The sequence below is a fragment of the Pipistrellus hanaki genome (genome assembly GCF_964339955.1).
Source record: "Pipistrellus hanaki genome assembly, chromosome: 14".
In the NCBI taxonomy this organism is placed as follows: Eukaryota; Metazoa; Chordata; class Mammalia; order Chiroptera; family Vespertilionidae; genus Pipistrellus; species Pipistrellus hanaki.
Genome location: NC_140516.1, coordinates 34,644,547 through 34,659,825, shown reverse-complemented (window position 1 = coordinate 34,659,825; position 15,279 = coordinate 34,644,547). Strand labels below are relative to the sequence as shown.

Sequence of the window (15,279 nt, the reverse complement as noted above, 5' to 3'; positions counted from 1 at the left end):
AATTGTGATGAAAAGCAGGGAGAAAGGAAGGAAAAGGGAGAATAATCCTGGGTGCGTTAGGTTAGGACAGAAGGCAGTTTGTTGTACTAGGAGAGCCAGGTGTGGGCCCCTAATCCACCACCTGCTTTCTGACTGTGGTTAAGCCACACATTTTAAGCACATCTGAAGTATGAGGGACTGGGTAACATGGTTTCCAAGCCATTCTAGTTCCAAAATGCTCTGTGGCCTAACAAGTTTGGAAACTGACCTGACACAAACTGATTTCCATTCACTGGACAAATTCAGTATTGTGTGCTAGAGCAGTTTGGGTGGGAAGGAAAAGATTGCTTTAAGTAGAGGGGGGAAAGCCCCGTAGTGAGTAAGATACACCACAGGCTGGAACGAGTTAATACTGGGGGAGAGGTTAAAAAGATGTGACTCTAGAGATAGGACCTTCAGACCTGGGGGTCCTGTTCCTGTTCTCTGCTGCTCATTGGCCAGCATCCTGGTTCCTTCATCCTCCTCTCATCCCTGCCTACTCCCTCGCTCTGGGCCTCTGGACAACTTGCTGGCCCACACCAGTCTGCATCCTGTCCTAGGCCTGGGGGGCCCTGGGCCTGGACCTGCCTCATGAAAATTGTCTTTAACAATATTTGCAGGTAGCCATGCTCAACCTGGACTGGAAGCCCTACCAAGTGTGAGGTAATGAGTGGCTCTTGCCAAGGATTGGGCATGCTTTCTACTCCCAATGTCTTCACAAAGAACTAATGCCAGATTGTGTCCAGCTCCCTCCTTGATCACTAGGCCAGTATCTGTCCTCCAGCTGCTCTGTCTACTCCCCTCCCCACCTTTCTCCCTGCCTTTGCCACCTTCTTCCATTCCTACAGGTCTCCAAGTTGGTGATCATTGGCCTACATAGTCTGGAAGCTCCAATCCCCCGCACTGCCCAGCACTTGCATCTGATTTCTTCCCTTACATGGGCCTTGGACACCCACATTTTAGAGATACCCCCTATTTCCAGTCCTTGTTCCAACTCTCTTCCTGGACTTGTCCTTGAATCATAGAGCTCTCCGAGGCTCAGCTCTGCCACTTACCGTCTTTGTGATAGGGGCAAATCACTCAGCCTTAGAGAGCTTCAATTTCTCATTTACAAAATAGGAATGATCGTAATAGAGTTGTTGGGATTCAGTGAGCTCTTTCATATCACCACTTAACACAGAGCCAGGCATGTAACCATTCTAATTACTGCAGACAGGAGGCCCTTCAAAGACATTCAGTAATTTCAGTTAGAGGCCACGAGGGCCTGGGCCTGGCGTGGTGGCAGCAGGAAGAAGAGCAGCGGCCAAGGGTAAGTGGATTCGTAAGAGGGAACGGGCAGGGCTCGGTGCAGTGTGGGTAAGGAGCATGGAGGCGTAGAGCTTCGTGCGGAGAGGAGAATAACTGCCACTCATGGAGATGGAGGATTTATTCAGGAAGGTGAATGGCTGTTGAATTCCTTCGTTAGACGTGTTGAATTTTTTTGGCAAGAAAAGAACTTGTGGGAGGAAGTTGAAGTCAAAGTATGGATTTGGGAGCCACCTAATCAGATGAACATGGGAAGGTGGAGATGCTAGGGATCAGGGGCAGATGGAGCCTTTGGAATCGCCCAGTTCAAACCCACAGTCCAGACTGCTACTCTCAAGTGGTAGCTTGACTCTGGGTCCCTGACCATGGCTTCCCAATCAGCCTCCTTAATCTCAGATTGTGGACCTTGGTTTTTGGATCAGAACCATTAAAGTTACTGCAGAAGGCATTACCTTATCCCTGCTTCCTGATGCCAGTGCCTGGCCAGTCTCAGTGTCGGCCCCGTAGTTCAGAGTGACCCCACCATGTCCCAGGTCAGGGCATTTTTACTCAAGAGGAGACAGGGAGCCTGAACTGGTGATGGGTGTGATACGCTTCCTGTCCAGGGTAGCCTGAAGACCATCACTCTCTGTCTTTTGACTCACAAGCCAAAATGCAGGTCAAATCTTACATGTTGCTCATTCTGTGCCAGTTGGCTCCACTCCTGCCTGGTTCTTGAGAAACAAGTCAGCTTTGGACATGAAGATTCTTGGACCTGCAATCAGCTCATTTCCTCTAGTTTGAACCTCGTATTTGCTCTCCAGAAATGGCAGGAGCAGAAAGGTGTCATGAGAAAATTAACATTGAAGCAGTTTAAGGCATTTCCTGCCCTTGTTACCAGAGTCCTTTTTATGAGCACATGTGTGAGAATCAGGGCCAAGAGATGGTGGGAAAGTCCATAAAAGAGAATTCCCTCACTCTGACACCAACTCCAAGTTCAGGGGATTCCCAACACCATCCCCAGAGTTGGTCATTTGCTAGGACTCAGAGAGCTCATTGAAAGTTATTATGCTCATGGCTATGGTTTATTTCAGATTAAAATCGGCCAGAAGCACAGTTTCCATTGTCCTCTCCTGGGGAGTCAGGACGTGCAGTTCCTGGCCCCGAGGGGTACACTATGCTCAGATGCTCCAACCAGGAAGTGCCCCTGAACCATGTGTCCAGAGTTGTTGGTTTTTAAATATTATATTTTTATTAATTTCAGAGAGGAAGCGAGAGAGAGAGAAACATCAGTGATGAGAGAGAATCATTGGTTGCTGCCTCCTGCATGCCCCCTACTGAGTATCAACCCTGCAACCCAGGGAATGGAACTGTGACCTCCTGGTTCATAGGCTGACGCTCAACCACAGAGTCACACTGGCTGGGCATGTGCAGAGTTCTTGTTGAGACTTCCTTACATAGGCTTTCCCACTGCCCCTGTGCTGATACCCTGAGTCACATCATTGGTGTGGCTCAGGGACACTCCTGTCAGGATGACCTTCCAGGGTTTAGAGAATATCTCCCAGAAGCCAGAGGGCAAAGCCAGACGTCTTTTTGAGTAAGGTTGAGTTCTTTACCACATAGCATGAGTAAAAAATAAACATAACGAGCTCAAAACACTCCTAGAGCCACTTTTAACACATCTCATCTATTAGACACTCTACCAGAATGCGTCAGTTCTCTCAGAGAAAGTTATCCTAAGATTCCAAGAAGAACTGATCAGTAAAACAATGTAGAGCAGATCAAAATGAAATTAACACAGAGAGAGATAAAAAAAAAAAAAGTCAGGGGGCTGTGGTCTGGTCTCAGGCCAGAAAAGATTGTGAAGGACGGATAGAGGAAGAGATGAGGCAATAAATATTACTTCCTTCTTGTGGGAAGGCTCGCGTCTCTTCCGAGCTGCAGAGCCTACCTGGGCTCCAGCTTCCCGACATTTATAGAAAGAAGCTTTCTGATAGTCTCCTTCAACTGGAGTTAGTATTGTAGTTGATGGTTATGTGCATAAGATTTCACGTGCTGTCCTGCGCACATAATGGTCCTGCTGCCGCCAAGCTTCAAGGTTCAGAAGACGGGGTAACAGATGAAGGGAGATGAAACATCAGAAACACAGCTGTCCTTTAAAGGAAGCGAGGGGAGGGATGCTCAAAGAGATCCTGGAACCCACAGGCAAGGTCAACCGTTTTAATGACTTGGAATTAGAAGAAAAAGTGGGTTGAGCCCCAAGAATAGTATGTTCTTGACACCATTTATCAAATGGCAGATGTTAGCAACTCTAATTTACTTCTATATCTGGGCAATTTTTTTCCCCTTTTGCTTTGGATTCCTAGTTTACTGAGCTCATACTTTTTGCCAGACATTTCCCTTTGATCCTCATGACTCAAAAGAAGTAGATAATGTCTCTTTCACAAATGAGGGATGTGCAGTTAGCGAGATAATGAGGACTCCAACCTGGCAGTCTGGTGCTGACATGAGAATCCCTTTATGATGCCCGGACCTTCGGCAGCACAGACTCTTCTCAGTTTTCCACGACATAATCTGTTTGCCAGTGTCACCTGAGTAGAACCAACCCAACTGAGAACCAAAGAAGGTGCAAAATAAGGTGCTCACAATCCACATAGAAGGCTCACATCCTGTATGGAAAAGCCCCTCACTCGGAGCCTATGGGTACTTTAGTGTATTTGTAAATCTAATAAATTTGATAGAATGATTGACAAAGGTAGACTAGAAATAATGTAGGAAGGAGGGTGGGGCAGTAAAAGCGACAGGTGCCAGGGAGTAGGGAGAGTCATTGTCGCAGTGTGTCACCTGGTGCTTCAGGATCTGTTAGGTGTGATGGCCAGGGTTCTGGATGGATGCAGCAGAGAGGGTTGAAAATGATCACGTTGAGGCTACTTCACATCCCTGACCTCTAGATCTCCAGAGGGGTACGTGGAGTAAGGATTATGCTTTATAGAAGATGAGAGTGAAGTTTCAAGTGATTGACAGCTTGCCCTTGGTCACACAAGCTAATACATTGCAATAATGTGAGTAAAATTCAAGTCTTGTAAATTTCCCAATTCTGTGGCCGGGAAGAGAAGACAAAATACCTGTGATTTGTCCAGAAGGGAGGGGCAGAAATGTAACAGGCAACCTACTGGAATAAAAAACAAATCTGTAAAAACTCTGACCAGATTTGGGGGTCGGAGGCGGGGGGGGGGGGGGTGATGGTAAAATAAGCAAACAAAAATATGGTTTTCTAGAACAAGGATGTTTCTAAGTATTCCTTATATCAGTGGTTCTCAAAGTGTGGGTTATGGACCATCAGCTTGGCCTCCCTTGGGAACATGTTAAAAATGCAACTATTTGGACCTAACTTCTCATCATGAGTCAGAGGCTCTGGGGGGCAGAGCACAACAGTGTGTCCTCTGTGATTCTGATGCAGCTCTGACACCTGTGGCTCCCCACCTCCCTGAAATGTAGACTGCACTTTGTGGCCCGTGTGGAGTTGCTGACTCTCCTACGGATAGTGGGTAGGGCGCCATACTTCATTCTGGAGATCCGGGCTGACTGCTTTGTCGCCTCCTGGCTATGTGACTTTGGGCAAGCCAGGTGGCCTTTGTTTCCTTGTCCATGAAGTAAAGACTTGTGTGCACTAAATAGGAGAAGTGACTGACAGTGTCTGGCAGAAAGGTGTTCAATAAATGTGTGTAAATCTCAACAACATCTGGAAAGCCCATCTGCAGTCCTTGAGGGACGCACTGAAACAGAGCCTTGGGCTGGGAGAACTGCTGTGTTGTTCCCTCTCTTCTCTGTACAGAGTCAGACCAGAGCAGGCACCCAGGAAGAAGAAGGAAGCTGAGGGATTGGCTAGGTCAGGGGGTTGGCAAATATACCCATGGGCCAGATGTGGCTGTGCCTATTTTTGTACTGCCTGTGAACTACGAATGATTTTTCTATTTTTAAACAGTTGAAAGAAAATCAAAACAGTATTATATGCCACTTGGAAATGACATGAAATTCAAAGTTGTGTCCGTAAATAAAGGTGTATTAGAATGTGGCCACACTGGTTCACATGCATATCATCCATGCCTGCTCTTGTTTTGCAACAGAAGAGTTGAGTAGTCACCACTGAGACCATATGGCCCGCTGAGCCTAAAACATTTACTGTGTGGCCTGTTCTAGAAAAAGCTCGCCAACCACTGGGCTAGATGGAGGATAGAGAAGAGAGGCAAGAGATGATGAAGATGATAAGTGTAGACATTTGCTGAGCTCTATCAGGCGTGGGCTAAGCATTTCTCATGCATTATATAATTTAATTCTTAAAACAGCACTTATGAAGTAGGCATGTCATTATCTCCATTCTTCAGATGGAGAAACTGAGGCTTATCACCAGGGACATAGAGCCCACATAGGTAATAGAGTCAAGATCTGAATTGAGGTCCAGCTGCCTTTCCAGCCAAGCTCATGACCATTGGGCCTGTTGCCCCGTGGCGTTAAGTGGGTCACGTTAGGAGAGGTTTAGGGTCTCAGATGTACCGGGCAGTGACTGGGAGGGCAGGGGGTAGCTGGCTGGAGGGAGACAAGGGTGCCTTGTAGTGCAGTGAAAACTCAGAAAAGGGGATTAGATTTTAAACGTTTGTGTGGCTCGTTTCACAGAAAGAAGAAAAACAGCGGGGAGAAAAGAAGCCCTTAGCACAGCAGATACCTCTGGGCTGAAATCATGCTGTCCCGAGCCCAGCACCAGCAGCCACGGGGAAAGTGCGCATCTCCTCTCCCTCTCCGGGGTCTGCCCGTTAGTCCCCTGCCAGTGAGGAGGGGCACTCTGCGCCCACATCAGGCGTGAAGGAGGGGACGAGAGTTAGTGAGGAGGGACTGGACAGTGGAGTTCTGTTGCCTTTCAGTCTGTAAAATAAGAATGTCAAGGAACAATTGTTTCTTCATTGCTGTGAATGTGGGCCTTGTGTTTGCAAAGGTCAGCGCCTGTGAGCACATCGCGGCTTCGAGTGGGTTCCTATGGTAATGAGGCCGCTGGGACTGAGGGCATTCTGTGTCCGGCCGCGGGGCGCGGGGCTTACGCCTTTCTGTGGGGCGCAGGCTGGCTTCCTGCGAACGTAACCATTTCTGTCCCACCCCCCTTTCTCTTGTTTTCGTCCTTTCTGCACCACACACAGTGCTGGAGTTGGAGAATTCCCCAGCAGGTATGTGTCCCTTGATATTTCCTTCCCTGCCTTCCACCCCGGACCCTTCCATTAGAGGGAACCGGAGCGTTCCCTGCAAGTGAGGGTGTTGTTTGCTTTCCATGCAGATGAGTGGCGACTTTCTTCCAATGCTGATGCCAATGGAAACGCCCAGCCCTCTTCACTCGCTGCCAAGGGCTACAGAAGCGTGCACCCCAACCTTCCTTCCGACAAGCCCCAGGTAGGCATGTGCCCAGGGCGGAGTGGGCACCGGTGAGCGGTTCCTGTTCCTAAGTCGTTTAGCCTCCGTTTGTACTGCCAGCTTGCTCCGCTAGGGAATGGGCTGGCTCAGAGTTGTGCCGTTGGCCACTCTGGGGAAACTCAGACACCAGCCTGGGGGAGAGTTGGGGCTGAGGGGAGCAGAGGTGTGGGACTAGCTTGGTCTGTCCCAGGGGATCGGAAATAGAGGCCCAATGTGTTATACTAGTAGCGTGTGTTTAGGAATGTTCTGGAACAGGGAAGCCATTGGCCTTGGGTAGCGGGGGAACGTTCTGAGCCTGTTTGTTAAAAACTCTTTAGAGTGTAATATTCAAGACAAGACTGCACTCGTGTGTTTATCCCGTTAACCGGCTGCAGGTGGGGCTGTAAGAGTCCCAGCAACTCTTCTCTCTTCCTTAAATGGGGAGCTATGGTCAGTCCTCAGGCCCTGGCCCAGGAGCAGCAGCTAGAAGTCAAAATGGGAGCACCTGTAGTCCAAACCTCTCACCTTGCCTAGGAGAGAACCCCCAGGTGTACAACTGGGAGCAGAGATCATTTTGCTTCAGTCTCTCGCCCCAGATTGTTTTCCTGATGGCCTCTCGCTTCCCTGTGGCTGTTTGCTGTTGGGAAGAAAGCAATGGGCCTGTTTTAATCAGGCAGTCCGTGAGGGGATTTACATAGAGGAGCCGCAGCCACGGAACGGAGCCTTTCCTTCCTTTAAAGGAAGCTGTGCTGCCCGACGTGTGTGGCAGAAGTGTGCTCCTCGGGGGGTCCTTCCCCTGGGCCTGCCTCTGACGGGGTGCCTCTCCCAGGACCCGCCGGGAGACCGGGAGTTCTGCATTTCCTTCCTGGTTCCCACCCGCCTTCTCCAGCAGCCCTCTGGTTCCTGTTCCCAAGGACTGGCCCCTGAAAAGAAACCGAGTCAGAGATAACGTCCTCCTGCCTCTCTGCAGACCCCGCCTCCCCAGCGTTAGAGCTGGTCACCTAACGGTCTGCCTGTGTGCCCAGCGGCACCACCAAGCCTCCCCGCACCGTGGCTGCCTCCCTGGGCCATGGCCGGTGCATCTAGGGCCACTGGTTAGGACCAGGAGCTGCTAATGCGCCTCCGGAAGTCTTCATTAGACACGGGGACCTGGATTGCCCAGTAGGTGGCGTGCCCTGGTTTTCCCTTTCTATGACCTTCCAGGCCGGTAAGCGTGCTGCCTGCTGCCTGCTGCCTGCGGTCCACAGGCAGGCTTCCTTCTCCAGAATAGATCCGGGCGGCTCGGCCCGGTTAGGAAACAGCGCTGACCCACGCCCTCTTCCCCTCGGTGACCTAGCTCAAGGATAGCTCACTGATTCCTTTTGGCTTCTTAAGCAGCTCTTCAAAAGAGATTATTTTAAAAGCATGTGAACTAAACAAAAGTCACTTAAAACACATTCATTTACTGCAGCTTTATTGGGCACTTGTGTTCAGATCACTGTGTTAAATGTCGCCCTCGAGGAGTTTGTAAGCTTTTATAAGTGTGAATATCCTTTAATACCGCCTGTGAATAGCGTATTTTCTTACCTGTCACTATCCAAAACGTTGCTTTTTTTTTTTTTTTAAGGGGATCTTAGTAAATTGCTGCTAAAGCAGTTGAATCCCGTATGTTCAGAGTAAAGTTGCCCATCCAAATGTCAAGAACCTTTAGGTCTTGCCTTACCTCTTGAATTTGTTGGCTGAATGCAACTTGTCTGTAGAGCCATTGCCAAAGCTGCGAGTATTCACTGGCTCAGAGCAGCCAGGTGGCTGGGGGACTGCCGGGCCTGGTTTCAGCTGTAGGAGGCTCTCCTATCCCTACAGACCTAGCATCTCCTCAGAAGGACTGCGTCAGGGTCCAGAAGCTTCAGGGGAAGCCTGTCCCTGTTGTTCCCACAGGCTTTCTTGGCTCCTGCCAGCCTGGACCCGCTGCCCTGCTGTCCTTGCCCCCAGTGATAGGGAGCCAGGGCTGCCCTCTCTCCAACAGCGTCATTGTGTTGGTGTCCTCAGCGGGGGAGGGGTGGATTGGTGTAAAGTAGGAGCCTCTCAGATGCTTCCAAGCAGCCCCATCTTTTCACTGCCTCGCTTTCTGCTAAGAGAAATGAGATCTCATTAGTAGCCTGCTGGGGAGGATGCGGACTGCCAGTGTGGTTCCTGCCACGTTTACGATGAAGCAGCGCCTTCCATGTAAGGGAACCGTGGCTACCCCCTCCTTCTTTGGGGCTAAAAGCAGCCCCAGGACAGGAAGGCCTCTGGCTCCGAGCGCGTTGTCAGCACTCTGGGGAGGCGTCCTCTCCGCCGGGTCAAGGCCCTGGGAAGGCTCGCGCCTGATGTAATGCAGCTGTGGCACCGTATATGGCCAGAGCCAAATCTAGTTAAAACCTCATTGCAATTGATTTCTATCTTTGGACAAGAAGGAATCACATGTGGGACACTCCGGCTCAAAGTAAAAGTAAATCTGAGCCTAATTCAAAATTGTCTTTTATTTACTTCCCTGGCCACATTATCACCTTACCCCGCGGTCCCTGGGGTGCGTGTTAGTTCAGGCACGTTGTTCCTAGAGAGCATCCGTTAGTCTATAAACGCGCCCCAGCTTCCAGCCTGCGCTCACGGGGCCAGGTGAGCACGTCTGGAAGGCTTTGCTTCTGGTTTCTACTGAACTGGTGCTGCTCCTTTTGTCTGTTTGGCCAGTATATATGTGCCATGTGGCCGCATCCCACCGGCACAGTCTTGGGCAGCCTGTGGAAGGATAGGTATCAAGTCAACCCAACCTACCGAAGGAGGCTTTTCTCCATCCAGGTTATTTGAAAATCGAGTTTGTTAAGGGATAGGTCAGCTGCTTCTAGCTTGATATTCTAATCTAGGCTCATCAAACGTTTTTATTTCTCTTCAATTACCCTGGCTAATATTCCTTTACCCCTTGCCACCTGCACTCCACAAAGAAATAAAAATAAAATAAAAAGCAACCTCAAAATAGACCCATACCCTTGTATCTTCCCAGTTTTTGGTCACAACCCATTTACCAGATATTGACCACACACTAATGATCTCACCTGTGCCATTTGGAGGGAGGTTATCTTTAAAGACTGGGGCCAGTGAAGGGCATCTAAGTGTCTAGGCTTGGGCTGCTGGAACAAAACACCATATATATTTATTTCTCACAGTTCTGGAGGCTGGGAGTCCAAGATACTGGCCTATTTGGTTCCTGGTTTGGACTCTGTTTCTGGCTCGTAGATGGCTGCCTTCTCACTGTGTCCTCACATGCTGGGGGACGGCGGGGGACGGAGGGGGGGGGGCGTGTGACAGAGGGAGAGGGAGAGGAAAAAGGAGAGAGAGAGAGAGGCCTCTGATCACTTCCTTTTCTTATAAGGACACTTATTCACATCTTGGGGGCCCACCCTCATGACCTTATCTAATCCTAAGTGCCTCCTAAAGATCCACCTTTAAAACTCATTACTTGGGGTTGGGGCTCAGCACATGAATTTGGGGCGACACACACATTCAGCCATAACACTAGGAAAATAAACTGCACATTTATGGTCTAATTCCCAGGTGAGCCACAGGTTGACAGATGGCTCTCACAGGATCAGTCTGGAGATTTACCCCATTTCCTCCTGCTCCATGAGCCCCATGGAGGGGTCATGTGGAGGGAGAGGAAGGGAGATGTGACCTGTATGTAGCTTTCCAGCTCTGCAGCCAGGAGCCCTGGGCTGATCACATCCCTCCAGAATGCAGTGCCTCCTAGTGGGCTGGGTGGGAATGGCTGGAGTTTGATGAACCCAGTACAACCCAATCTGGTAGGCGAATCAAGTGCTTCATTGTCTGATCCCTTTGTTCCATGTACGTCAGAAATCGGAGATTCCATGCTTTTCACCCCACCCTGTCTTCCTTCTAATAATTAGTTCCATCGACTTGTTTCCTCCGAGGAGAGAGCACATGTGGATGCTAAGCCCTTAGCATTCTCTCTTTGGCAAGCTGTGATTGTTCTGCTTATGGAAGTGAGTGCGAGGGCTCAGGGATTCCGTTAGACCTCTGACTCCTGTGAGCACAAATAAGGATGGCTCTTCCGAGTCTCCATTTCCTAAGGGAAACACATGAAAGACCCTTGAGAGTTTCAGTGAACTTAAACTTTTAAAGCCAAAAGCATAAAGAGGAGAATCTTTGAGGAGAGGAAGTGTAGTCATTGGGGGCCTGGGGCTTCTTCCCCTGGCTTAGCCCCTGCCTGGGCACCCCTCTTCAGTCAGGAGGTCTGAGTGCAGTTCAGCCAAGGACCGGCATCAGCATTGACTCAGCGCGGGGCCTCTCCCGTCTGAGCTCCCTCCTGCGGGTGAGGGGTCAGGCCTGCCCCTTCAGGTGAGTGAGTCGGCTTGACCCAGAGAGAGGCGGAGACTCCATGAGAGTCTACGCTGAGATTTGCTTAAAAACTTGTCTAGAATTGTGTTGTTGTTTTTTCTTCAGATCATGTTATGCTGCTGTTTCTAATGGTCGTCCTTCTTTCCATTTCCCCTCCTCTCTCTTTTTTTCTGTCTTAATATTGTGTCTTGAAAATCTTGCTGAAGGTCCTCTCTCGCCCACGCCCTCCTCTCCCTAAAGTGGGCCACTTTGCATGGCAGTCCCCTGCCCTCCACAGTTCCTCCAAGGACGCGCTCTACCGGAGCTCACCAAAGCCTTACACCCCACCCGGCACCCCCAGCCAGCAGAACCCCTCACCTCCCCAGCCTGTCTCTGCCCCCGTGGCAGCCAGATCAGCTCCAGAAGATGTGGTGTGTCCGGGGCCTTCGCTTCCAGGTTTCACGTCCCCCAGTGCTTCATCCCAACCCCAGCGCCACCGTGCAGCCACCAGGACCGTTTATAGTGGGAATGTGAGCTCTAGCCCACGTCATAAGGCAGTTGGGAATAAAAAGGTCAGCAGCTTATATGTACCTTGTTTAGCCAATAACATTGGCCCGGTGGCACCGGAAAGCTGCTCTCGTGTTGCACGTGACCCAGCCCCAGGCACTCGAGCACCGGCTCCCAGCATTGTCTCCTGCACAGCGGGCACGGGAAAGCCACGCTCTGCTCCTCCTCACTCTCCCCAGCTGTTCTCTGACCCCCGTAAAGATGCTGGTAACCGTGGCGAGAGTCCTTCCCCGGGGACTCGGCCTTCGTTCCCAGACGCAGTGGGACCACCTGTGCTAGGCCCCCAGGTTACCTCTGATCCCGAAAGCCGGAGGAGAAAACAGCCTTACCTTTTGCAGCCGTGTTATCCAGCCAAGGCAAGGAACTAGGAATGTTTGTGTGTCTGCCCCGTCTCTTCTGGAACTCGTGTGAGAGCTTGTTTGTGTTCCGGGCTGCCCTCCCCTCCCTGTCCTCGTTAATACCGCTGCAGCTTGAACCCCGAATTCTCTAAACATCTCAGTGCAGTCCTTCCTGTCTCCCTGTCTGTCCTTCCTGTGAATATGTAAGTATGCCAGCGTGTGGAATACGTGGCCTGATACTACGGTGAGACACGGCATGTATGTTTTATAACAAGTGCCAAATAAACTGTATTTCCTCCCAAGCTTTCAGGCTCCACAAGCAGCTCTGGGGGTTAAACACAGCCTGCCTGCCTGTTCTCTCTCTGTCTCTCTCCTAAAGTGTTAAAAGGATTCAAAAATAGATGGATGGAAAGTCAAGTTGGATGGGGTTCCCTCTGTGTCATAGAGTGTCAGGAGGCCAGCTGGCTAGCACTGACTGTCTCATGCACCCTGAGCAAAGGGCACCGATTAAATAGTTCTCAGAGTACATCATTGCATGTCCACTCCCGACTGTTTAAATATGGAATTCCTTCTCCCCTGCTGCCGTACCCCTTTGCGTAACGACCCCCTTATTTCCTACAGGATGCTACTTCCTCCAGCCCAGCCCAGCCTGAGGTCATAGTTGTCCCTCTCTACCTGGTTAACACTGACAGAGGGCAAGAAGGCACTGCCAGACCTCCAGCACCTCTGGGGCCACTGGGCCCCCCAGTCCCGGCGGCCGCCCCTGCCAGCTCACCTCTGACCTTCCCGACTCTAGATGATTTCATTCCCCCTCGTCTGCAGAGGCGGCCCCACCACAGCCCGCCAGCCAGCGCTCCAGGCCCCCATCCCCCCGTTAGCCAGACACCACCATCCTTCTCACCACCACCTCCGCTGGTCCCCCCAGTCCCGGAGGGCCTGCACAGCGTCTCGGAGCCTGACCTCACGGGAGCTGTTTCAAGTACCGTAAGCTTGCTGGGATCCCTCCCTCGCGGCTTTCCTGAATGTCTGCTCCGGCAGTAGAAGCCCTTCTCACTGGAGTACTAAGTTCCGAGGGAGTGCTGGCTGCCCTGTGCTTGCGTGATGGCTGGAGCCGGGTCTGCTCTCCCGAGTGCATGCCTCCCGTGTGTCCCGGGCTGTTCACAGTCTCCATCCCTCTTCCTCGCTGTCCTGTTCGGAATGCACATCTCTGTTCTCCGCGGAGAAAACAGCCTCGGTGGCCTTGCCTCTGGCTAGGTGTGCTCGCCACAGGCAGGCAGGTGTACTGTTGAGAGCTGAGGAAAGCTGACGAACCAGGTGGAAAAACCAACAGCCATTTCTCCCCCAGGGAGCAGGGAGGAAGAGATTCACTCTCGTGTGGATTTAGCAAGTAAACAAACTGGTGTCCACAGTCACAGCAGAGCCTAGGTTAAAAAAGAGAGTTGAGTATGATTGAGGAAATGGGTATAAAAGCCTTGTACGAATGTTAGGACTGTTTCCTAAACAGGCAGATCATTGCTGGGAACCCTGAGTACAGGCCCCCAACCCAGAGGGGGAAGCCCAAGAGAAAGACTGCATCGAAGTCTTTCTCTTCTCAGGAGCCCTGGGGATTGAGACACTGAAAGAACCTCAGTGTGAGCTGTAAAATGGGGTGCATGTGTCTACACACAGGGTGGTGGGGTGCAGTGGGCCTGAGAATATAAAAAGTCCAATTATGGTGCTTGGCACAGAGAGAGCACCCAATGAATGTTAGCTACGTTGCCCAGGACTTGCCCTCAAAATTAAGTAACTGGCTAATTAGCAATCACCGAGTCCCCACCATGTTTTGGCATTCTTCTCGATTCTCTACAAACAGGGCACAGCCTCTGCTCTCAGAGGGTTCACCTGAGCTGTGCTCTCAAGCTCAGAGTATGTAGCTCATTGAGCGGCAGGAAAGTGCATTTAAATCCTCCTCTCCAGGTTATCTCATGGAGATTCTAACCAAGTGGATCTGGGGAGGGATCTAGGACTCAAACTACGTGGCAATGTGCATCCTGGGGGATTCTGATGCTGAGGGTGCCTGGGCCACATTTTGAGACGTAGGGCCGTGCAATTGGCTGATGAAACTAATGTACACTGGCATCCCTTGTCCGTTTCCAAAACAGGCTCAGGTGGCTCGTTAAACAAGCAAGTCATACAGTTTAATCAAGCAGGAGGGAAACTGGTGGGGGAAGGAGGCTTTTAAGAGAAATTATAGTGAGATATCAGATACAATGCTGGGCCCTTCTCAAAACTCTAGGTACAGCCTAATGGGTTAGGTCAGGACTCTGTCAAACGTGGCCCGGAGGCTTGGATGTCCTAGTTTGACCTCTACAACTCAGCCCAGGTGGAGAAAAACGCTAAATTGCTCCATGATGCACTTACCTTACCCTCGCTCAACTTACAGGCGAAGTTAGCAGCTGCCCTTGTTTTGGAGAATATAGGTGTTCTTCCCCTGGGCACAGAATGTTTCTCTAGCCTGTTAACCGGGAAGTTCCCTTTTTAATTACGCAACCTCTAATGGGCGCGTACTCTTTCACTAGGACGTGTCAGTACGTCACGCCCGGAGGATGTAATTTCATATTATTATTTTTTTATTTATACTTAATTAAAATAAATTATATATATATATATATATATATATATATATATATATTCATTTATATATAAAGCACAAAGGAAAATACAAAATTACAAAAAAATAGAAAAAAATACCAACAAAAAAATGGAAACATCGAATTAAAAAATTATAAATTTTACAAACAATTATAAAGATTACAAAAAATATATACCGTCCCTCTCAGGGCGCAACATATATTTTCAGGACGTATTCATACGTCCTACCCATTCCCGATATTGTTTATGTTTGACGTATTTATACGTCCCGCTCGGTCAACAGGCTAGAGCAGCGTTGGCAGTGTGCTCATGTGCACGGTGAGCAGGTAGGCTGGGTAGATCTAGGTGTTCATGTTGAGTTTGTTCAGGTAGACCAGGGTAGGTTAGTTGGGACAGTCCTCAGCTTCTCAAACCCCACTGACGTACAGACTTCCCGGGAGACTTCGCTTGGCCTGGTAGCTTCTAGTTTGGCCCAGGTAATGAGAAGTAGGAGGTGAAAAGGGAAACTGTTGGGTTCCTCCCCGAATGAGGATCGTCAAGAAGAGAATATCCCGGTGGATGGTGGCCAAGCAACCGCTGATATCTGCTCCATCTGCAGCCATTTGATAGTAAGAGGGACGAAGGAAATTCACGTTAATTGGTCAGGTTCTTCTAG

The 15,279-nt window shown here is 50.1% G+C and overlaps 1 protein-coding gene across 29 annotated transcripts in view; it reads left to right on the top strand.

Annotated features, from left to right (window-relative positions):
- The window catches only part of SORBS1 (sorbin and SH3 domain containing 1), a 210,874-nt gene that overhangs the window by 113,803 nt on the left and 81,792 nt on the right, over positions 1 to 15,279 (top strand). For 12 of the 29 annotated variants that reach the window (XM_084903993.1, XM_084903992.1, XM_084903991.1 and 9 more), the window contains 3 exons: positions 6,492 to 6,518; positions 6,626 to 6,738; positions 12,615 to 12,977. In XM_084903993.1, the coding sequence (XP_084760119.1) occupies positions 6,492 to 6,518; positions 6,626 to 6,738; positions 12,615 to 12,977 (503 nt within the window). The remainder of the gene's footprint in view (positions 1 to 6,491; positions 6,519 to 6,625; positions 6,739 to 12,614; positions 12,978 to 15,279) is intronic. The other 17 variants (XM_084903995.1, XM_084903990.1, XM_084903986.1 and 14 more) reach the window with 3 other exon arrangements.